The 23797-nt window shown below is 45.3% G+C and overlaps 1 protein-coding gene and 1 long non-coding RNA gene across 3 annotated transcripts; both read left to right on the top strand.

The window, feature by feature from the left end:
* Window positions 1-1019: 1019 nt before the first annotated feature.
* spata24 (spermatogenesis associated 24) lies at window positions 1020-8172 on the top strand. 2 transcript variants are annotated; one of them, XM_033024739.1, is made up of 6 exons: window positions 1020-1176; window positions 3263-3328; window positions 3747-3832; window positions 4607-4677; window positions 7496-7598; window positions 7729-8172. In XM_033024739.1, the coding sequence occupies exons 1-6, from the start codon at window positions 1066-1068 to the stop codon at window positions 7838-7840; spliced, it is 549 nt and encodes a 182-aa protein (XP_032880630.1). In that variant the 5' UTR covers window positions 1020-1065; the 3' UTR covers window positions 7841-8172. The 2 variants fall into 2 exon arrangements, with proteins under 2 accessions (XP_032880630.1, XP_032880629.1); XM_033024738.1 differs by having other exon boundaries at window positions 1021-1176; window positions 3702-3832.
* A 1419-nt stretch (window positions 8173-9591) lies between these two features.
* Window positions 9592-21297, top strand: LOC116975531. The gene is made up of 3 exons (XR_004412651.1): window positions 9592-11420; window positions 20653-20655; window positions 21287-21297. It is a non-coding gene; the product is annotated as an uncharacterized LOC116975531 (long non-coding RNA).
* Window positions 21298-23797: the final 2500 nt, after the last annotated feature.

Here is a 23797-nt window from a genome sequence, read left to right on the forward strand (position 1 = left end):
GAAAATTATTATTTTTTTACAAAGGAAGTTTCAAGTAAAACCTCATATGTTTGATTCATAGCCACTGGTCCCCTGGTACTCTTCGGTAACTTCCATATAAAGTTCCAATTAGGTACATCTATTAGCCTGCACCAGATGGTACATAATGTAAACAGAAAGGATTACTAGAATATATAAATTAGACAAATATGTTTTTTTTTGGGGGGAAGCGTCTTTTTGTATTGGAGTGATTAGACTAGGAGGTGAGCACCTAAACACTGCAGGGCAAATTCACAGGAGGGGGAACTGTGCGTAGTAAGACCTCTACAAAGTGAAACATGCCCATTGCTCCTTCTGGGGGTGAGTTCAACTGAAGTGGTCACAGGGATTCCAGCAAGAATATCATGAATATGATTGTCATAGAGTCTTACAGCGTGGAAACGGCCCTTCGGCCCATGCTGACCAACAGGTCCCATCTTCACTAGTCCCATCTACACTAGTCCCAGCGTTTGGCCCATATCCCTCTGAACTTCAGATAGACGGACACAAAATGCTGGAGTAACAGCAGGACAGCAGCATATCTGGAGAGAAGGAACTCTTTATTTGATTGTTTATTATCATTAGTATTATTCTGCACTATTATTGTTTATTTAGGAAGGAACTGCAGATGGTGGTTTAAACCGAAGATAGACACAAAAAGCTGGAGTAACTCCGCGGGGCAGGCAGCAGATCCAGATCTGCAGTTCATTCCTACACATTCCCCCTAAACCTCGATCAATAACATGAATCAATAATATCATTAAATGCGGAAGTAAAGCATTGATTGTATTCCTTGTATGTGTATGGTGGAAGGGAGGGGGGGGGGGGGGGGGGGGGGGGGGGGGGGGGGGGTGAGAATAACATGTTGCTGCAAAACAAAGTTAATCGATTCAAAATGTCTTTAAAATGACCCCCCCCCCCTTTCGCGTCCGCGTCCCTGCGCTCGCATGGTAGGCCTCCTTCTATTGGTCGGGTTGACCGTGGCCGCTGGAAGGCGCGTTGTGATTGGCTGGGCTGGGCTGGGCCGGCCGAACTGAGGCAGCGGCGATGGCGGCTGTCGGGACGGACGCTGATACCGATGCTCACATTGTGGTCCACAGACAGCTGCAAGACATTGTCCTCGTCCAGCAGCAGCAGATTGAATACTTAAGCGAAATGGTGAGAATGTGGCTTGGCAACCCCACTCACCCTTCGTGCCGGCGGGTGGCGGCTAGGGCATCCATTCAGGCTGCCTGCAGCACAACGTAGCTCAGTGGAGAAAATATATAGGAAGGAACTGCAGATGCTGGTTTACACCGAAGTTAGACACAAAAAGCTGAAGTAACTCAACGGGACAGACACACACTCCATCCCTCCCCCACCTAAGTCGTACTAGCTTAAAAGTCGTCTTGTTGAGTCTCATTGTCTGTAACTCGTTTTCACCTAGCCCAAAGCAGACAATGGCCTGTTTCCTTGATCATCATTACTTTTTTACATATCTTTAATTTGTTTGTTCTATATCACCATCTCTCTCTCTCTCTCGGTTTCCTTTCCCCTCAGTGGGTCAGGCAGCATCTATGGAGAACATAGACGGGTGATGTTTCAGGTCGGAACCTCCTTTAGATTATGTGTGGGGAAGGGGGAGTGGGACGAGGAGAGCCGTACAAAGCCTGGCAGATAATAGGTGGAAGGGGTGAAACTGCAGACACTGGTTTAAACTGAAGATATACATAAAAAGCTGGAGTATGTCAGCGGGTCAGGCAGCATCTATAGAAATGGAATAGGTGATGTTTTGGGTCTTGACCCAAAATGTCACCTGTTCCTTTTCTCCAGAGATGCTGCCTGACCCACTGAGTTACTCCAGCGTTTTGTGTCCTAGGTGGACACAGGCTGAAGTGGAGATGGTTGACAGCTTTGTTCCTAGGTGTAAATATCAGCAATGACTGGTCCTGGTCCAACTGCATGGTCAACAAGGCCAAGAAAGCACACCAATGAATTGGCAGTGTCCTGGACTACCAAGCTGTATTTCTTTTGGGCAATGCCTGGTTCTCAATGCTATTCCTCGGGTTTGCATTGGGCATCATTTAAACATTGCAAGATGCTACGATCCAATAACTCAGAATCGAAGTGGGGATGGAAAATTAAATTGCAAAACTCAAAGTACTGGAGGAACTCAGTAGGTCAGGTGGAACTGGGAAGCGAGTGGACAGGCAATGATTCGATTTGGGAACCTTCTTCAAACTCTTCAAACTCTTCAGACTGGCTAGCCATGGGAAGCTCAGGGCTGTCCCTGCAGACAACAGGCATCCTGCAATCTCCCAATGTGGTCCCCTTGTGAACAACAAATATAGTACTTAAGAAGGAACTGCAGATGCTGGAAAATCGAAGGTGCTGGAGAAACTCAGCGGGTGCAACAGCATCTATGGAGCAAAGGAAATAGGCAACGTTTTGGGCTGAAACCCTTCTTCAGACTGATGGAGGGTGGGGTGGGGGGGGCGAGGAGAAGAAAGAAAAAGGAAGAGGAGGAGCCCGAGGGCTGAAGAAGAGCTGAGAAGGGGAGGAGACGGCAAGGGCTACCGGAAATTGGAGAATTCAATGTTTATGCCTCTAGGGTGCAGACTGCCCAAGCGGAATATGAGGTGCTGCTCCTCCAATATCTGGTGGTGCTCACTCTGGCCAAGGAGGAGGCCCAGGACAAAGAGGTCGGATTTGGAATGGGAGGGGGAGTTGAAGTGCTGATCCACCGGGAGGTCAAGTTGGTTAATGCAGACCGAGCGGAGGTGGCTCCTCCTCTTCCTTTTTCCTTTCTTCTCCTCGCCCCACCCTCCATCAGTCTGAAGATGGGTCTCGGCCTGAAACGTTGCCTATTTCCTTTGCTCCATAGATGCTGCTGCACTCGCTGAGTTTCTCCAGCACTTTTGTCTACCAACTACTAGATTGGAAGACCTGCAAGTGAATCACACTGGCCAGGGACTGAAAAAGTCTTCCAGGTGATTTATTATAAAATGTTTCCCTCAGGTTTTCATTGTGGCTGTACGAAGATTTGATGCTTTAATGCCTGCAGCTTCAGTATCACCCTGAGAATTAATTTTGTATCCTACATCTAAACTGTTCTGAGAGGCACAGCAACAAACTATACTTTTCTTAGATTTAACCTTATGCATAAAGTCATTGACTGTTAATGGTTTGCCATCTATTAAATTAGATTGTCAGGAATATTTCATGTTTCCATTGGTTAATGTACTAAATTACATTCTATATTTAGATAAAGAATAAAGAAGAAGAATCAGTAAGCATAAAGATATATGAAGATGTTGTGAAAGAATTGGAGGTGAGAAATTTTAAATTAATACAGAATAACCATTAACAGTGTAAGTATATTTTTGCACCAATGTGCCTATCTGTTATATACGTATTATTAGAAGTACTTACCGCATATTTAGGTAACAATCATGATTTTCACAGAACTTTTTATAGTATTTTTCACCTGTATGTGTAAAATATTGTCTTTAATTTATTCATAATGCTTGGTAACTATTTCCTGCCGCAATTTAAATACTTGCAGTTATTTTTATTCAACACGGTGATTTTAATATGTAGTGCGTTAGAATCCCTTCTACAATTACATTACAATGCCAATATTGCATCATTTTTATGTGAAAAAATGATCCATGTTCGATTAACTTTGATACACTTATTTACAGAATGAAACATTTCAGCATGCTAAAACAAAGTCATTACTTTCCAAGGAGTCTGAAAAACTGCAATTTGCACTTGGTGAAGTAGAAATTCTAATGAAACAGCTAGAACGGGAAAAGAATGCCTTTGAAAATGCGTAAGTCCTTTGCACGAGTCCGAATGCAGACATCAATTATATTTCATGAAGTAATTTACTGCGACTCGAGGGGAAACTGAGTTACCTAATAAAAGCATAGCGGGCTACCTAATAAAAGCATATTAAATTATGAAAAGCATAGAGAGGGGAGAAAGCCAGAATCTTTTTCAGAGGATGGAAGTGTCAAATTATAGATTTACATGAGAGGGGGAATGTTTAAAACAGATTTGTACAACAAGGTTTTTACACAGACTCATAAGTTGCTGGAACACACCATCACAGTAAATGGTAAAGGTAGATATGATTGCAACATTTAAGAGGCATTAAAACACACATTAAGAGATTGTCTTATCATGTTTTCAAATTAAGTTGTCAGTTCTTCAGAATGAAAGATGCAGCCAGCAGTTTATTCTCTTCGCTTTGTTAATGCTGCTGCCTTTGTAGTTTCAAAACCGATTACCACTTGTAGGTTACAGCAAAAAAAAAATAGGTTGACGGCTGGTTCTTGTTTATATTAATGGCCACTACAGTTCAATCTCTGATTATGATTGCCTCTTTCTAATACCCAACACCATGAATAGCAATCTCCACAATGCCATATTTCAGATTTCCAGCATCGATTTATTTTTGGATTTTCATTAGTTAACATGTATAATTTCATTCGTTAACAGTTAGCACAATTGTGTGTAGAATTACAATTTAACTCCATTTCAATAAATTATTTTCATTGTGTTTTCTAATGCACTTATCTCTATTTTCATTTTGTTTATAAAGACTGGAAAGTATTAAAAACAAGGCATGGAAGGAAGTAAACAAAAACGACAAGTTAAAAAGCAAGTGCAATGGTAGGTCGTTACATTATATTAACTAAACAGTGGGGGGGGGGTGGAGTCAACAATGTGGAAGCGTATGTGTGCAGTTAATTGGAGAGTGTAGGAAAAGTCACGTTTAAACTAACAGGGCAGGGGGATGAGAACTAACGCAAGCAGACAGAGGGCCATAAAAGGAGGACAGAAACAAAAGGTAGAAGGGAGATAAGAAAAACAAACCTGAAAGCTTTGTGCCTTAATGCGAGGAGCATTCGTAATAAGGTAATGAATTGAATGTGCAGTTAGTAGTTAAGATATATGATATAGTTGGAATTATGGAGACATGGCTCCAGGCTGGGAGCTAAACATGCAGGGGTATTCGATATTCAGGAAGGATAGACAGAAAGGAAGAGGAGGTGGGATGGCATTGCTGGTTAAGAGAGATTAATGCAATAGCAAGGAGAGACATTAGCTTGGATGCTGTAGAATCGTATGGGTAGAACTGCAAATAGCCAAGGGCAGAAAACGCTTGTTGGAGTTGTATACAGACCACCAAACAGCAGTAGGGAGGTTGGGGATAGCATCAAGCAGGAAATTAGGGATGCGTGCTAGCAAAGGTACAGCAGTTATCATGGTGACTTTAATCTACATATAGATTGGCCAACCAAATTGGTAGCAGCGCTGAGGAGGAGGATTTCCTGAATGTATACGGGATGGTTTTTTAAACCAATATGTAGAAGAACTGACTAGAGGACAGGCCATCCTAGACTGGGTATTGTGTAATGAGAGGATTAGTTAGCGATCTTTTGTGCAAGAGTCCCCTTGGGCAACAGTGTCCATAATATGGTGGAATTCTGCATTAGAATGGAAAGTGACACGGTTAATTCGGAGACTAGGGTCCTGAACTTAAAGAAAGGAGACTTTGAAGGTATGAGATGGGAATTGGCTAGGCAAGACTAGCAAATTATACTTAAAGGGTTGACGATAGAGATGCAATGGCAAAGATTTAAAGACCGCATGGATGAACTCCAAAAATTGTTCATCCCTGTCTGGTGAAAAATAAAATGGGGTAGGCGGCTCAACCGTGGCTGATGAGGGAAATCAAGGATAGTGTTAAATCCAAGGAAAAGGCATATAAATTGGCCAGAAGAAGCAGCAAACTGGAGGACTGGGAAAAATTTAGAACTCAACAGAGGAGGACATTAATTAAAAGGGGGGGGGGGGGAAGAGCACGAAAGAAAGCTTGCGGGGAATATAAAAACTGACTCTAAAAGCTTATTTACATCTGTAAAACGGAAAAGATTAGTGAAGCCAAATGTAGGTCCCTTACAATCAGAGACAGGTGAATTTATAATGGGAAACAAGGAAATGGCAGAACAGTTAAACAAGTACTTTGGCTCTGTCTTCACTAAAGAAGACACAAACCATCTCCCAGAAATACTAGGGAACCGAGGATCTATTGGGAGGGAGGAACTGAATGGAATCCACATTAGCCAGGTAATGGTGTTGGGTAAACAGTTGGGACTGAAGACAGATAACTCCCCAGGGCCAGATCCCCTGGTCTGCATCCCAGAGTGCTCAAGGAGGTGGCCCTAGAAACCGTGGATGCATTGGTGATCATTTTCCAATGTTCTCTCGATCCTGGATCATTTCCTGTGGACTGGAGGGATGCCAATGTAACCCCACATTTTAAGAAAGAAGGGAGAGAGAAAACGGGGAATTATAGACCAGTTAGCCTTACATCGGTATTGGGAAAGATGCTCGAGTCGATTGTTAAAGATGTTATAGCAACGCATTTGGAAAGCAGTGACAGGATCAATCAAAGTCAGCATGGATTTATAAAGGGGAAATCATGCTTTACTAAACTTCTGGAATTTTTTGAGGATGTAACAAGTAGAATGGATAAAGGCGAGCCAGTGGATGTGGTGTATCTGGACTTTCAAAGGATGCTTTCAAGAGGATGCTATGAGGCTGCAGGGTGACCTGGGTGTACTGCTTGTACATCAGTCACTGAAAGTAACCATGCAGGTACAGCAGGCGATGAAAAAAGGTAATGGCATGTTGGCCTTCATTGCGAGAGAATTTGAGTTTAGGAGCAAGGAGGTCCTACTGCAGTTGTACAGGGCCCAGGTGAGACAACACCTGGGGTATATTGTGCAATTTTGGTCTCCTAATTTGAGGAAGGACATTATTACTATTGAGGGAGTACAGCGTAGGTTCACCAGGTTAATTCCTGGGATGGCGGGACTGACATAAGATGAAAGAATGGAGCGACTGGGCTTGTATTCACTGGAATTTAGCAGGATGAGAGAGGATCTTATAGAAACATATAAAATTCTTAAAGGGTTGGACAGGCTAGATGGAGGAAAAATGTTCCCGATGTTAGGTGAGTCCAGAACCAGGGGTCACAGTTTAAGAATAAGGGGTCGGCCATTTAGGACTGAGATGAAGAAAAACGCCTTTGCCAGAGAGTTGCGAATCTGTGGAATTCTCTGCCACAGAAGGCAGTGGAGGCCAATTCACTGGATGTTTTCAAGAGAGTTAGATTTAGCCCTTGGGTTGAAAGGAATTAAGGGATATGAGGAAAAAGCAGGAATGGGGTAGATTTTAGATGATCAGCCATGATAATATTGAATGATGGTGCTAGCTCGGAGGGCCGAATGGCCATTCCTGAACCTATTTTTCTATGTTTCTACACAAATTTAGCAGTGAAAGTATACTTTATTTATTTCCAAAGACTGATGAGATGTCTCTGTTATTTGAAGCATTATGATTGCAGCAATTATATACTTTATGTGTTCAGTCATCTAGGGAATTAATTTAGAAATTAAGCGGTAGCTAATTTTTTTTCCAGATATTGAGAATAAAGTAGAAAAGCAAGAAGATATCTTAAGTAGCAAAGAAGATCAGATCAAAGAACTTTGTCATCAACTTGCAAAGCAGAAAGCCACATTGAAGTAAGTATGGAATACATTCCAGCAAGAGTACTTCAATATGTTCAGTACTTCAAACTAAACTGATAAACAAGTATGTTGTGATGGGAGATCATTTTAATTACAAAGAACTGATTTTATGTTTTGTTTGTAGACAACAGGTTACTGAGTTTGAAATACAGAAGCAGCAAAATGCTTATATTGAACGTGTACTGGAAGGAAAAAAGAAGAAAGCGTGTGGAAAGTTTATTCCTACCTCAAAGTAGCCCTGTATACATAGACTTTTACAGACTCCTAAATATTTCCTAAATATTACAATATTATTTGTCAACTGGTCAAATTTTGAATTCTTTTGATAGAATGATGCTTTCAGCGAGATGTTGTTACTGTAATTTAATGTAGAATAGTACATCACAGGAACAGGCCCTTCGGCCCACAATGTGAGCTGACCATGATGCCAATTTAAATTACTCAAATCTCCTGTACATGGTCTATATCCCTTCATTCCTTGTCTGTCTAAATGCCTGTTAAATGTTGCTATCGTATCTTCTTTGATCATTTCTCTTGGCAACGTGTTCTAAGCACCTACCACTGTGTAGAACATTTGTCTTGTATCCAATCCAATCCAATCCAACTTTATTTGTTAAGCACTTTAAAACAACCAATGTTGACCAAAGTGCTGTACAGAAGAATAAACAAGACATCATAAACAGACAACATAACAGCTCACATGAGGCGCAAAAATTACATATGAAATACAACAATAAATTAAAAGACATAAAACATGAGTAAAAATAATAGCCACGCAATAAAAGCAATCAAAATAAGAAATTAAATCAAGTAAATAAAGTCGACATCTTACTGGGTATCAAAGGCCACGGAGAAGAGATGGATTTTAAGAAGTGATTTAAAAACAGACAGAGAAGAGGCCTGTTTAATGTGGAGAGGCAGATCGTTCCATAATTTGGGTGCCGACACAGCAAAGGCACGGTCCCCTCTGAGCTTCAGCTTAGTTTTAGGCCCACTCAGGAGCAGCTGATTATCTGACCTGAGAGAGTGGGCGGGTGTATAAGGGTGTAGAAGCTCAGATAGATAGGGCGGGGCAAGACCATTCAGGGATTTAAAAGCAAATAAAATAATTTTTAAATGGATCCTAAACTGAATAGGCAACCAGTGGAGTGAGGCTAAAATGTGCGAAATGTGCTCATGTTTACGTGTGCCAGTTAAAAGACGTACAGCTGCATTCTGTATCATCTGGAGACAGGCGATGGAGGACCCACTAACCCCCACATACAGTGCATTGCAGTAATCCAGCCGAGTGGTAACAAAGGCGTGGATTACCGTCTCAAAGTGCTGCCTTGACAGAATTGGCTTTATTTTGGCCAGCTGCCTCAAATGGAAAAAGCTTGATTTAACAACAGCCTTGATCTGACTGTCAAATTTAAGCTCAGAGTCCACTTTAACCCCTAGGTTTTTGATGCTTGGTTTGATATACTGGGCCATTGAGCCCAGATCTACAGGGGGGGCCCCAGTGGTGCCACCAAAAACCATTACTTCCGTCTTTTTATCATTAAAATTTAAAAAGTTCAGAGCCATCCAGGCCTTTATGTCGTTGAGACACTCAAGTAACAGTCCGACAGAGTGTTCATCCTTCTTTTTAAGAGGCACATAAATCTGACTGTCGTCTGCATAAAAGTGGAATGAAATTCCGTGCTTCCTAAGTATGGAACCAAGTGGGAGCAAATAGAGAGAGAAGAGGAGAGGGCCAAGAACTGAGCCCTGTGGGACCCCACACGAGAGAGGAGCAGAGGAGGATACAGAGTCCCCAAGGCTGACATCAGCCAGGTACGACCTGAACCACTCCAGTGCTATGCCCCTGATACCCACCCACTGCTTCAAACGTGAGATCAATATTTCATGATCCACTGTGTCAAAAGCAGCGGTCAAATCTAAAAGCACAAGGATAACACAGTCACCAAGGTCAGTAGCTAAAAAAATATCATTAAAAACGGTATGTCCACTTTAAACTCTCCACCTGCTCATATTAAACTTTGCCTTCTAGTATTTAGCATTCCCACCCTGGGGAAAAAATACTTTTATCTACCCTATCAATGCTTCTCATAATTTTATATATTTCTCTCTGGTCCCTCAGCCTCCACTGCTCCAGAGAAAACAATCTAAGTTTGTCAATTTCTCCTTACAGCTAATACTCTATAATCCAGGCAGAATTCTGGTGAACCTTTTTTCAAAGCTTCCACATACTTCCTGCAATGCAGTGACCAGAACTACAGCAAAAAACCTCCAACTGTAGCCTAACCCATGTATTATACTACTGCAACATGACTTACCAACTTTTACATTCAGCACCCTGATCAATAAAGCAAGTATGCCATATGCCGCATTTACCTCTTTATCAACGTGTTGCCATTTTCGGGCAGCTATGGACTTGCACTCCAGGATTTCTGGCGTTACACTAGACAAAACAGCCGCCAGGAGAATGTCAAATTTCAAATGGATTGAACATCAATAACTTTTTAATGGTGCCCCTTCATTCCTGGTCTTGCGATTTATGATGCATATTTTTCAACAAAATGAGCGAAATACAGGGAAATTTGTCTGTTTAATGCGTCTGTGATGCCTTTAATTGCATTTGCACCATGTTGAATCAAAATGGCAGGACCGTTTCAGCATTCTGTCTTAGCTTCACTATTAGAATCATAGAGTGGTGCAGTGTGGAAACAGGCTCTTCGGCCCAACTTGCCCACATCGGCCAACAATGTCCCAGCTAAACCCAGCTTCCTGCACTTGGTTCATTTCCCTCCATACCTGTCTTATCCATGTACCTGTCAAACTATTTCTTAAACGATGGGATAGTCCCAGCCTCAACTACCTCCTCTGGCAGCTTGTTCCATACACCCATCACCGTTTGTCTGAAAAAGTTCCCCTCGGATCCCTATTAAATCTTTTCCCCTTCACCTTGAACCTATGTCCTCTGGTGCTCGATTCCCCTGCTGTGGGCAAGTGACTGTGCATCTATCAGATCTATTCCTCTCATGATTTTGGACACTTTATAACATCACCCCTCATCCTCCTGCGCTCCATAGAATAGAGACCCAGCCTACTCAACCTCTCCCTATAGCTCACACCCTCTAGTCCTGGCAACATCCTCATAAATCTTTTCTGAACCCTTTCAAGCTTGACATTATCTTTCCTATAACATGCTGCCCAGAACTGAACACTATATTCTAAAAGGCTTTTGGAACATTGGCCTTCATCAGTCAGAGTATTGAGTATTGAAGTTGGGAGGTCATGTTGCAGTTGTATAAGACGTTGGTGAGACTGCACTGTTCTAGAACCAACTTCATTAACATAAAAGGCTTTTGGAAGTCCGAAGAAGGGTCTCCACCCGAAAAGTCACCTATTCCTTCGATCCATAGATGCTGGTTCACCCGGTGAGTTTCTCCAGCATTTTTACCTACCTTCGATTTTTCCTGCATCTGCAGTTCCTTCTTAAACTTTATGAACATCATCATTTGTCTCACTTGCATGTGTTTTAATTATAAAAAGTTTGAGGATGGATGTAATATCAAGTGGTTTTACCACTTCAGAAATCTTTGAGGTTTTTTTATTGTGACAACTCAGGAGCTATAGTTTATATTTGCCATCAAGAGCTCTATTCACAGGCATCTTTGGTTCCAAAGAAGTACATTTAATTGCAATTTATTTTTATTTGAATTACTATGAATGACCAAAGATTTCATGCTGCTCACCATGTACTTTCATTTTAAAATTTATATTTTTGTAGCTGCAGCTGGTCCTGCACTCAGAAGTTCATTTTGCTAAAAAGTTTATGCAAAAAATTAAAAATGATTTGCCACTGCAGGGCATGTTCATAAAATATGTGTAATTTCCCCCCCATTATTTTTCCTTCAATATCATTGAAACTAAACGTTCAAAAATTAGTCTAATTGTATTCTTCTAAAGATGGTTTATGACAAAATAAACTGCTTTTTTTGTTTCTTCCTGTTAATTTTTAATAGTTTATAATTGTTTATTATCAACTATGATTTGCATTAAAATAAATTAAATGTTTGAACTATTATCTGCCTGACTGAATATCTTAAATAAATTCCCAGAACACGGGGTACTTTGACAGCAAAAGAATATCCTTGAGTAATTTTTACAGGGTTCATTCATATTTTTCACAACATTCACTGTGAAGGTCCTGCCCTGGTTTGACTTCCCAAAATGCAACACCTCTCACTTCTCTGCATTAAGCTCCATTAATCTTTTCTTAGCCCACTTGGCCAGCTGATCAAGAACCTGCTGTAATTTCTGATAACCATCTTCATTGTCTAAGATGCCATCTACTTTAGTGTCATATGGAAACTTACTAATCATGCCTTACTATTCAACCTCTCCCTGGACAAGTCCGTGGTCACTGCCTGCTTCAAAAAATCCATCATTGTACTGGTACCAAAAAATGCCTCCCCTGCCTGTCTGAATGACTACCGTCCGGTGGCCCTTACCTCGGTAGTCATGAAATGCTTTGAGAGGCTGGTGAAGAAACACTTCTGCGCCTTCCTCCCTCGGAACATGGATCCGTTGCAGTTCGCATACCGTCCGAACAGATCCACGGACGATGCGGTCTCCCAGGTCTTGCACACCGCTCTCTCCCATCTGGACAGCCAGAAGGGGGGCTACGTGAGGATGCTGTTCATAGACTACAGTTCAGCCTTCAACACGATAGTCACCACCAGACTGGCCGGGAAGCTAATGGAATTGGGACTCAACACCTCCCTGTGTGCCTGGGTCCTGGACTTTCTCACCGCCAGGCCCCAGGTAGTCAAGATGGGAGGGAATACATCGAAGTCCCTCATCCTGAGCACAGGATCGCCCCAGGGTTGTGTCCTTAGTCCCCTATTGTACTCCCTGTACACACATGACTGTGTGGCTAGGTTCAGCTTCAACTCAATAATTAAGTTTGCTGATGGCACTGTGGTGGTGGGCCTGATCTCAGACAACGACGAATAGGCCTACCGGGAGGAGGTGGCTGATCTAGCACTCTGGTGCCAGGATAACAGCCTCCTCTTGAACATCAAAAAAACGAAGGAGCTGATCATGGACTTTAGGAGGGCTTTCGGGGGACTTTCTGGAGCGCTAGTGGGCTGAAGGGACTGGTTTCCAGAGGGCTAGTATGGACACTGTGGGCCGAATGGATTCTTGGGCTGGTGGTTCAGTCACTCAAACTTGTTGTGCTGGCAGCTCACTCACTCACGGCAGGTTGGCTGGTAGTTCACACGGCTATTCCTTGAAATTCCATTTCAAGCAGGGTGCAAGGCCACCAAATTCAAGTGCAGTTTCATACCATTTCAAGCAGGGTGCAAGGCCACTAAAGACAGCGAGTTCAGTGTTATTCACAGCTCAGACTGAGAGACGTGACCCTCTCGCTCCCCCATCTTGCAGAGACTGACTGAGGCACTCAACACTTCTGGGTTTTATAGTCCCTCAGGAAGGGGCGTGGCCTTCAGGAGAGAGAATCTCAACATTTTTAAAATACTAATAACTTTTATTTTTCATCGTTGGGAAAAATCCTCTTGTCCTGCGCAGCGGAGGGGGACTCTGAGTAAGATGGCCAAAAATCACAGGCGTAAGTGGCAGCATTTTTTCTAAAATCAATATACAGAACAGGAAGTGGTCAAGATCAGACTTTTAGTAATATCTATCTTATATCTATCTTATATATTACTAAAAGTCTGTTCTTGACCGGTTTTGGCCATCTGTGCTGCGATTTCCGAGAGAACGCCGCCACCTACGGCCGTCATTTTTGGCCACCTCGCTCAGAGCCCCCCTCCGCCGCATGTGTGCCGAGGATTTTTCCTGTCGATTAAACATGACAGAGATATTAATGTTTTAACAACATTCCCCATTCTCTCTGCTGTCCCCGCTGGCGGCAGGGGGGAGGGACTATAAAACCAGGAAGTGATGTGCCACACAGTCTCTTCAAGATGGAGGAAGGCAGAGGGTCTATTGGTTCTAAAGCTTGCAAAAATGGTTCATACTAGCGCTCCAGACAGCGCCCCTCCCCTCCCCTTTTCTCCCCCTCCCCCCCCCCCTCCTCTGGTTGGCTTGGCTTGGGTGTGTCTTGAAATTGAAAGGCACTACTTACTGCAAATGGTGGCATGAAGTTGAAAGGCACTACTTACTGCAAATGGTGGCTTGGGAGCTTTGGCTTGAAGTTGAAAGGCACTACTTACTGCAAATGGTGGCTTGGTTGCTTTGGCTTGAATTTGAAAGGCACTACTTACTGCAAATGGTGGCTTGGTTGCTTTGGCTTGAAGTTGAAAGGCACTACTTACTGCAAATGGTGGCTTGGGTGCTTTGGCTTGAATTTGAAAGGCACTATTACTGCAAATGGTGGCTTGGGTGCTTTGGCTTGAAGTTGAAAGGCACTACTTACTGCAAATGGTGGCTTGGGTGTGGCTTGAATTTGAAAGACACCACTTTCTGCAAATGGTGGCATGAAGTTGAAAGGCACTACTTACTGCAAATTGTAGCTTGGGTGCTTTGGCATTAAATTGAAAGGCACTGCAAATGGTGGCATGCAGTTGAAAGGCACTACTTACTGCAAGTGGTGGCTTGGGAGCTTTGGTTTGAAGTTGCTTTGGCTTGAAGTTGCAAATGGTGGCATGAAGTTGAAATGCACTACTTACTGCAAATGGTGGATTGGTTGCTTTGGCTTGAAGTTGAAAGGCACTATTACTGCAAATGGTGGGTTGGTTGCTTTGGCTTGAATTTGAAAGGCACTACTTCCTGCAAATGGGGGGCGTGGGTGTGGCTTATAGTTGAAAGGCACTACTTACTGCAAATGGTGGCATGAGGTTGAAATGCACTACTTACTGCAAATGGTGGATTGGTTGCTTTGGCTTGAAGTTGAAAGGCACTACTTACTGCAAATGGTGGCTTGGGAGCTTTGACTTGAAGTTGAAAGGCACTACTTCCTGCAAATAGGGGGCGTGGGTGTGGCTTGAAGTTGAAAGGCACTACTTACTGCAAATGGGGGCCGTGGGTGTATTGGCTTGAAGTTGAAAGGCATTACTTACTGCAAATGGTGGCATGAAGTTGAAAGGCACTGCTTACTGCAAATGGTGGCTTGGGTGCTTTGGCTTGAAGTTGAAAGCACTACTTACATCAAATGGTGGCTTGGGAGCTTTGGTTTGAAGTTGAAAGGCACTATTACTGCAAATGGTGGCTTGGTTGTTTTGGCTTGAAGTTGAAAGACACTATTACTGCAAATGGTGGCTTGGTTGCTTTGGCTTGAAGTTGAAAGGCACTACTTACTGCAAATGGTGGCTTGGGTGTGGCTTGAAGTTGAAAGACACCACTTACTGCAAATTATGGCTTGGGTGTGGCTTGAAGTTGAAAGACACCACTTACTACAAATGGTGGCTTGGGAGCTTTGAAGTTGAAAGGCACTAACTGCAAATGATGGCTTGGGTGTGGCTTAAAGTTGAAAGACACCACTTACTGCAAATGATGGCTTGGGTGTGGCTTGGGAGATTTGGCTTGAAGTTGAAAGACACCACTTACTGCAAATGGTGGCATGAAGTTGAAAGGCACTATTACTGCAAATTATGGCTTGGGTGCTTTGGCATTAAGTTGAAAGGCACTACTTACTGCAAATTGTGGCTTTGGAGCTTTGACTTGAAGTTGAAAGGCACCTCTTACTGCTAATGGTGGCTTGGGTGCAATGGCTTGAAGTTAAAAGGCACCACTTACTGCAAATGGTGGTATGAAGTTGAAAGGCACTACTTACTGCAAATGGTGGCGTGGGTGCATTGGCTTGAAGTTGAAAGGCACTACTGTAAATGCACTTACTTCCTGTTTGCACTGTATATTGATTTTAGATAAAACGCTACCACTTACGGCTGTGATTTTTGGCCATCTTACTCAGCCCGTTCCGCTGAGCAGGTGCAGAGAATTCTTCCCATCAATGAAAAATAAAAGTGTTATTAGTTTTTGAAAAAAAGTTGAGAATCTGTCTCCTGTCAATCACTCCATGAAAGCCAACACCTTTTCCGGTGTGGGGGGGAGGGGTTATAAAACCCGGAAATGTGGGTGTGGTTCAGTCTCTGCAAGATGGAGGAGGGAGAGGTCACGACTCGCTGTCTTTAGTGGCCTTGCACCCTACTTCAAATGGTATGAAACTGCACTTGAATTTGGTGGCCTTGCACCCTGCTAGAAGTGGTAAGAAACTGCACTTGAATTTGGTGGCCTTATACCCTGCTTGAAATAGAATTTCAAGGATTAGCCATGAGTCAACTACCAGCCCACCAGCTGTGAGTGAGACGCCAGCCCAAGAATCCATTTGGCGCACAATTTGCATACTAGCCCTCTGGAAACCAGTCCCTTCAGCCCACAACACCCATACTAGCGCTCCAGAAAGCCCGCCCCCCCCCCCCCAACTGGCCACCAATATTAGAATTGGTGGAGAGGTGGAATATTGCGTTAGATGACCAGCCCTCCTGTGTGATGCTGGGACCCAACGGGTCCCACTTAGTCTAGTATCTATCTATATTACTAAAAGTCTGTTCTTGACCGGTTTTGGCTTTCTGTGCTGCGATTTCGGAGAGTACGCCGCCACCTACGGCCGTCATTATGGGCCACCTCGCTCAGAGCCCCCCTCCGCCGCATGTGTGCCGAGGATTTTTCCCGTCGATGAAAATTGACAGAGATATTAATGTTTTTACAAAATTCCCCATTCTCTCTGCTGCCCCTGCTGGAGGGAAGGGGAGGGACTATAAAACCAGGAGGTGGTGTGCCTCAATCAGTCTCTGCAAGTGGTGTGCCTCAATCAGTCTCTGCAAGTCCCTCCTCTCTTCCCCCCCTCCTCTCTCCCCCCCTCCTCTCTCCCCCCCCCCCTCTCTTCCCCCCCCCCTCCCTCCCCCCTCCTCCCCTCCCCCTCCTCTCTTCCCCCTCCTCTCTTCCCCCTCCTCTCTTCCCCCTCCTCTCCCCCCCCTCCTCTCTTCCCCCCTCCTCGCTTCCCCCCCTCCTCGCTTCCCCCCCTCCTCTCTCCCCCCCCTCTCTCCCCCCCCTCTCTCCCCCCCCTCCTCTCCCCCCCCCTCCTCTCCCCCCCCCTCCTCTCTCCCCCCCTCCTCTCTCCCCCCCCTCCCCTCCTCCCCCCCTCCTCTCTCCCCCCCCCCCCTCCTCCCCCCCTCCTCTCTTCCCCCCCCTCCTCTCTTCTTCCCCCCCCTCCTCTCTTCTCCCCCCCCTCCTCTCTTCTCCCCCCCTCCTCTCTTCCCCCCCCTCCTCTCTTCCCCCCCCTCCTCTCTTCCCCCCCTCCTCTCTTCCCCCTTCCCCCCCCTCCGTCTCGCCCCCGCCCTATCCTCTCGTCCCCCCTCCTCTCTTCTCCTCGTCCCCCTCCCTCCTCTCGTCCCCCCATCTGCTCTCGCCCCCCCCTCCTCCTCGTCCCCCCCCTCCTCTCGTCCCCCCCCTCCTCTCGTCCCCCCCTCCTCTCTCACCCCCCTCCTCTCGTCACCCCCCCCCTCTCTCTCGTCCCCCCCCTCCTCCTCTCTCCCCCCCCTCCCTCTTCCCCCCCCCCCTCCTCTCTTCCCCCCCCTCCTCTCTTCCCCCCCCCCCTCCTCTCTTCCCCCCCCTCCTCTCTTCCCCCCCTCCTTCTCTTTTCCCCCCCTCCTCTCTCCCCCCCCCTCCTCTCGCCCCCCCTCCTCTCTTCCCCCCCCCCTGCTCTTCCCCCCCCTCCTCTCGTCCCCCCCTCCTCTCGTCCCCCCCCCTCCTCTCGTCCCCCCCTCCTCTCCGTCCCCCCCTCCTCTCGTCCCCCCCCCCTCCTCTCTTCCCCCCCCTCCTCTCTTTCCCCCCCTCCTCTCTTCCCCCCCCTCCTCCTTCCCCCCCTCCTCTCTTCCCCCCCCCCCTCGTCTTCCCCCCCCTCCTCTCTTCCCCCCCCTCCTCTCGTCCCCCCCCTCCTCTCTTCCCCCTCCTCTCTACTATTTCCCCCCTCCTCTCTTCCCCCCCCTCCTCTCTCGTTCCCCCCTCCTCTCTTCCCCCCCTCCTCTCTTCCCCCCCTCCCTCTCTCCTCCGCCCCCCTCCTCTCCTCCCCCCCCTCCTCTCTCCCCCCCCTCCTCTCCCCCCCCCTCCTCTCTCCCCCCCTCCTCTCTCCCCCCTCCTCTCGGCCACCCAGCCCATCCTCTCAGTCCCCCCCCTCCTCTCTTCCCCCCCCCTTCCTCTCGTCCCCTCCCCTCCTCTCTCCCCCCCTCCTCTCTTCCCCCCCCCTCCTCTCGTCCCCCCCCTCCTCCTCTCCCCCCCCCTCCTCTCTTCCCCCCCCCTCCCCCTTCCCCGCCCCGTCCTCTCTTCCCCCCCCCTCCTCGATCTTCCCCCCCTCTCTCTTCCCCCCCCCCTCCTCTCTTCCTCCCGCCCCCTCCTCTCTCCCCCCCTCCTCTGCCCCCCCCCTCCTCTCCGCCCCCTCCTCTCCCCCCCTCCTCTCCGTCCCCCCCTCCTCTCTCCCCCCCGTCCTCTCGTCCCCCCCCTCCTCTTCCCCCCCCTCCTCTCTCCCCCCCTCTCCCCCCCCCCTCCTCTCTCCCCCCCCTCCCGCTCCTCCCCCCCCTCCTCCTCTCCCCCCCCCCTCCTCTCTCCTCCCCCCCCTCTATCTCTCTCCCGCCCCCTCTCTCTCCCCCCCTCTTCTCTCCCCTCCCCCCCTCTCGCCCCCTCCTCTCTCTCCCTCCTCCTCTCTCCCTCCTCCTCTCTCCCCCCCCTCTCTCCCCCCCTCCTCTCTCCCCCCCTCCTCTCTCCCCCCCCATCCTCTCTCCCCCCCCTCCTCTCTCCCCCCCTCCTCTACTCCCCCCCTCCTCTCTCCCCCCCTCCTCATCCTCCCCCCCTCCTCTCTCCCCCCCTCCTCTCTCCCCCCCTCCTCTCTCCCCCCCTCCTCTCTCCCCCCCTCCCTCCTCTCCCCCCCCTCCTCTCTCCCCCCCTCCCTCTCTCTCTCCCCCCCTCCTCCTCTCTCTCTCCCCCCCTCCTCTCCCCCCCCCCTCCTCTCTCTCCCCCCCCCTCCTCTCTATGCTATCAGTAGATAGGGTAGTTATGGGGTAAAAGGAGCAAATTAATATACTAATATAATATCAAGGGGGGCAATTAGCGTGAGTGCGGGGGGATAGTTAGTGTGTGACGCTGCATGCCGCCTCCCCCCCCCACAACCGCACGTTTGGGGAACAGACCCAACGGGTCTGCAATTGGTCTAGTAGATAGATAGATATAAACAGCAATAGGCCCAGCACCAATATCTGAGGCACACCTCTAATCAGGCCTCCAGTCTGAAAAACAACCTTCTTCCACCACCTTTCTTCCATGAAGCCAATACTGTATTCAGACAGGTAGACAAAAATGCTGGAGAAACTCAGCGGGTGAGGCAGCATCTATGGAGCGAAGGAAATAGGCAACGTTTCGGGCCGAAACCCTTCTTGCATGTCTTTCTGTTGTCATCTAAAATAGTAGATTTAACAATGGAAACTGACCAGTTCGAATGTGGAATTTAGATTGTAATTGTAAGCTTTGCCAAGCACTTAATCATAATATAGCTGAATGTTATTTTAATTGAGTGTAGCTGTGAGTGTGCTGTTGAGTATTTTGCGATGGAAATTAAAGTCCATATGAAAAATCTATTACCTTTTTGAAATCACCTATTATGATTATTGTAATACAAGGTTCATTGTAATGTAGGTATATAATTATAGTAATCAGTAAAATTCCCAACCGTGTTCTGTTGGGTCACCTTTTAAGGTGAGCTGTGAGTTAACTGATACTTTAATTAATGGGTCTAACATATGCTGGCTGACTTCCAAGTTGCTGTGCTTTTGGCTTTTACTTTTGAAAACATTTCCACAAAGATTATGAGTTCATGATGGTTGATCAGCTCATCATGTAGAGTCATAGAATGATACAGTATAAAAACAGGCCCTTCGGCCCAACTTGCCCACACCAGCCAACATGTCCCACCTACACTAGTCCCACCTGCCAGCATTTGGTCCATATCACTCCAAACCCGTCCTATCCATGTACCTGTCTAAGTGTTTCTTAAATGTTGGGATAGTTCCTTCCTCAACTACCTCTGGCAGCTTGCTCCATAAACTCACCACCCTTTGTGTGAAAAGGTGACCCCTCAGATTCCTATTAAATCTTTTCCCCTTCACCTTAAACCTATGTCCTCTGGTCCTCGATTCACCTACTCACCTACACCTACCTAAACTATGATTGTAGTTTAATTGCAAGGAACTCTGAGTGAGAAAATATTAGGAATAATTAGCAGACCCAGCAGCATCTGAGCAAGTCAAGGGTCAATAGTGTTTTATTGTCATTTGTCCCTAAATTGAACAATGAAATGTTAACTTGCATGTAAACCTTGTACTTAGTCGACTCTATAATGAACAACACAAAGAAGTTCAATATATAAAGACAAACAAACAATATAGAGCAAAGACAAAAACAATGCTCACTAGTCCTGAGTGCAATCAAGGCAGTTTGTAGTTCTGAGTTTAGTTGGAATTCATAGTGTTCAATAGTCTAATGTTTGTTGGGAAGAAGCTACTCCTGAACCTGGATGTTACAGTTATTCTTCTTCTTCTTATAAAGTCCACACACAAGATTGTGCTTGTGCTTCTTGTGCGTGGTGGTGGAAAGATTGGTGAAAACAGGGCCGCGACGTGAACGCTCTTTCCTTGACCCCGTTACAGTTATCAGGCTTCTATATTTTCCAAATGGCAGGAGTGAAATGAGAGTGTGGCCTGGATGATGTGGATCCTAGATGATGCTGGGTACCTTTTTGAGGCAGCGCCTCCTATAGATCCCTGCGATGGTGGGGAGGTGAGTACCTGTGATGGATTGAGCATTGAGTTTAAAGAACTCTCATTAAACTGCGAAAAATGAGAAATCAAACATGTTTGTTTGCAAAGAAAGGGAATATCTGAGGGATTGAAAGACGCAAAATGTGATGTTGGCTGAAAGATGGTGGCGAAAGCTTGTTAATTGTAGCAGATCTGTTTGGAGGAGATGCAACAAGACAGAAATGAATGAGGACGTAAAGTGAAAAAATTGGTGGAATTGTGAAATGCAGATCGCGACTAGTGCTGGCAATCGGAAATATAAGGAGAATGCTGGAAATACCAGTGAGTTAGGCGGCATTTGTGGAGAAGAAAAATTGAGTTAATATTACTATATGATGACTATTGGCCAGTTCTGATACAAAATGGAAAGGCTGGTTATCTGAAATTATTACATTTAATGATGAGTCCACGGGGCTGCAATACGCAAGATGAGATGCTGTTCTTTGCTGGATTTTGTTGGAACTGTGAGAAAGGCTAAAGACATAGGTAAAAGTGGGAGTGGGATGCAGAATTAAATTTCAATTTCAATAAATGTCCCAATGAGTCAGTGATACAGCACAAAAGTAGGGTTAGCCTTGAAGACTGAGTTAGAATTTAGAGGGCGGCACAGCGGTAGAGTTCCTGCCTTACAGCGCTTGTAGCAAATGAGACCCGGGTTTGAATCCGACTATGGTTGCTGTCTGGAGTTTGTATGCTCTCCCCGTGACCGCGTGGGTTTTCTCCAAGATCTTCGGATTCCTCCCACACTCCAAAGATGTGTGTTTATATGTTAATTGGCTTGATATAAGTGTAAGTTGTCCTTTGTGTGTGTGTGTGTGTGTGTAGGTAAGATAGTTGTAATGTGCGGGGATTGCTAGTTGGTGAGCACTTGGTGGGCCGAAGGGCCAGTTTCTGCGCTGTATCTCTGAACTAAACTAAATTAAACTAAACTTAAAAAATCAAAGGGAATGCCCCATTTCCCATGTTCCTTCTTAAATTCATGGGGGCTGTGTTTTCATTATCCCTTTTAAATATACCAGTGTTCCAATTCCTGTTGTTTTAATTCCACTGGGGCTCTTTCCCCGCTTACTTTTAAAATCACCCGGGTCCTGCACCTACACTCCATTTTAAATTTGTTAGGGCCCCGTTCAGCTTGTCTTTTATTCCTATAGTTTCCATGCTCTGTTACAACTCCTTTAAACATGCAGGAACCCTGTTCCCATGCTCCCTTGACCTATGTTCATCCCTGCTCCTTTCATCACATCTCTTAAACACAGTGGGGCACCCCTTTTAAACACTGACTCATTGGGAAGTTTATTATGCCACAATGTAAAATTTAAAAAAAAAAGTGAGTTAAGAGTGTGTTAGTGTGTTAAGAGGAGTAATATTCAATAGGGAGAAATCCGCAAGTCTAGCAATCCAAAGAGTGGTGCAGTTGTACTGTAACTAGAAATTTTGGAAATGTGTTTGAGATGAATATTACTAACTTGCCTCTGTTTCCCCACAAATGCTGCTTTACTAGGGTTTTTTTAGTTTGGGATTTTAGATTTCTAGGTTCTGGTGTACAATATTTTGCAACAATGGTGGCAAAGACATTTGTTTTGTGTGTCTGAAGGATAACACAAGGTGGCAGTAAAGGATAAAAGTAAATGTGTTGTACAGTATGTCAGAAGTCTGAAACAAAGTAAGATATTGTAAGAAATAAACAACATTTTCTACAGGTTCTGAAAAGGTCTCAATTATAATGTATTGGGCAAACTGTGGAACATAAAACACCAAAATGTTGTTCTTCATGTGGATACTAAGTCATTGTGCCAAAACCATCAAAAACATTGTTCTCAAGCATTTAGAAATTGTCTTGCTTATTATGACACAAGATGAGTTAATTCGGCCCATCGGGTCTATGTCTGCTTCCAGCAGGTCAATTGCTTCAGTCCCAATCTCCCACTTATTTCCCTGTTAGCTTGCTATTCTCTCTCCCATGCCTATTGACCACTCCTATGACTTTTCTACACAAAAGGATAAATTACAGTAGTCAAATAACCACCAGCATTTCTTTTGGATTTGGGGAGAAAGCAGAGACCCAGCAGAAATCCACATGGCCAGGAGGTGAATGTGCAAATTCCATTTAGCCCCCAAAGGTCAGGATTGAAATTGGGACTCTAGAATTGTGAGGCGTTGATAGCATTACATTCAAATTGAAAATTATATTAAAATCAACAAAAACCTTAAAAATAACTCAGAATACTTAAAATGAGAAACCTAAAACTTGAACAAGCTTATTGAAGTGCCACATTAATACTTTTCATTAACTATTTGAATATTGTCGTTTATGGAGTACCTTTGAGAGAGTAACTTGCGCAAGCATCTTTTTAATCCAGCATATCTATCCTGAGTCTCTCACAGTCATTCCATTCAAATCGAGAAGCAAAGAGCCATTTCATATTAATGAATCTGGTGCAGATTTGTGTTTAGTTTATTGTTTATCGTCACATGTACTAAGATATAGTTTAAACTTTATGTTGCGTGCTAACCAGTCAACAGACAATACCCGATTACGTGTGTATCGAGCCATCCACAGTGTACAGATACATGATGAAGGGAATAACGTGAATAACATCTAGTGCGAGATAAAGCCAGTAAAGTCCGATCAAAGATTTTTATGGTGAGCAAAGAATCGTAGGTCTAAGTATCCTCTTCCAACTGGAATGCCACATGAAATGCTGTGTTGCCACTCAACCTGCCGACTAGTTAAATTTTTAATGATGCAATTATTTAAAGGATTCCACATTCGGAGCATTGTGTGCAGTACTGGTCACCCCATTACAGAACATTCAGCGATTGGACACCAAGAGGAAAGCTAATATTTGGAATTCTCTACCCAAGAGGTCTGTGGAGGCATAATTGTTGAGTATATTAAAGTTAAAAATGGATAGATTAATAGATATTAAAGACATCAATGAATATGGAGTTAGAACAGGAATATGCTGCTGAAATAAAAGATCAAGATTTAATTGAGTAACAGAGAGTCCCATGAAGCTGTACGGCTGCCTACTGCTTCTATTTTGTATGCTCTTATTTAATCACATTGTGCTTCTCTCAGGGCGGCATGGTGGCGCAGCGGTAGAGTTGCTGCCTTACAGCGCCAGAAACCCGGGTTCAATCCTGACTACAGGTGCTCTCTGTATGGAGTTTGTACATTCTTTCCGCGACTGAGAGGGTTTTCTCCCGCTCTCCAAAGACATACAGGTTTGTAGGTTATTTGGCTTCGGTAAAGATTGCAAGTTGTCCTTAGTGTGTGTAGGAAAGTGCAATGTATGGTGATCGATGATCAGGGTGGACACGGAAGGCTGAAGA

The sequence above is a fragment of the Amblyraja radiata genome, chromosome 7, assembly GCF_010909765.2.
Source record: "Amblyraja radiata isolate CabotCenter1 chromosome 7, sAmbRad1.1.pri, whole genome shotgun sequence".
Taxonomy (NCBI): domain Eukaryota; kingdom Metazoa; phylum Chordata; class Chondrichthyes; order Rajiformes; family Rajidae; genus Amblyraja; species Amblyraja radiata.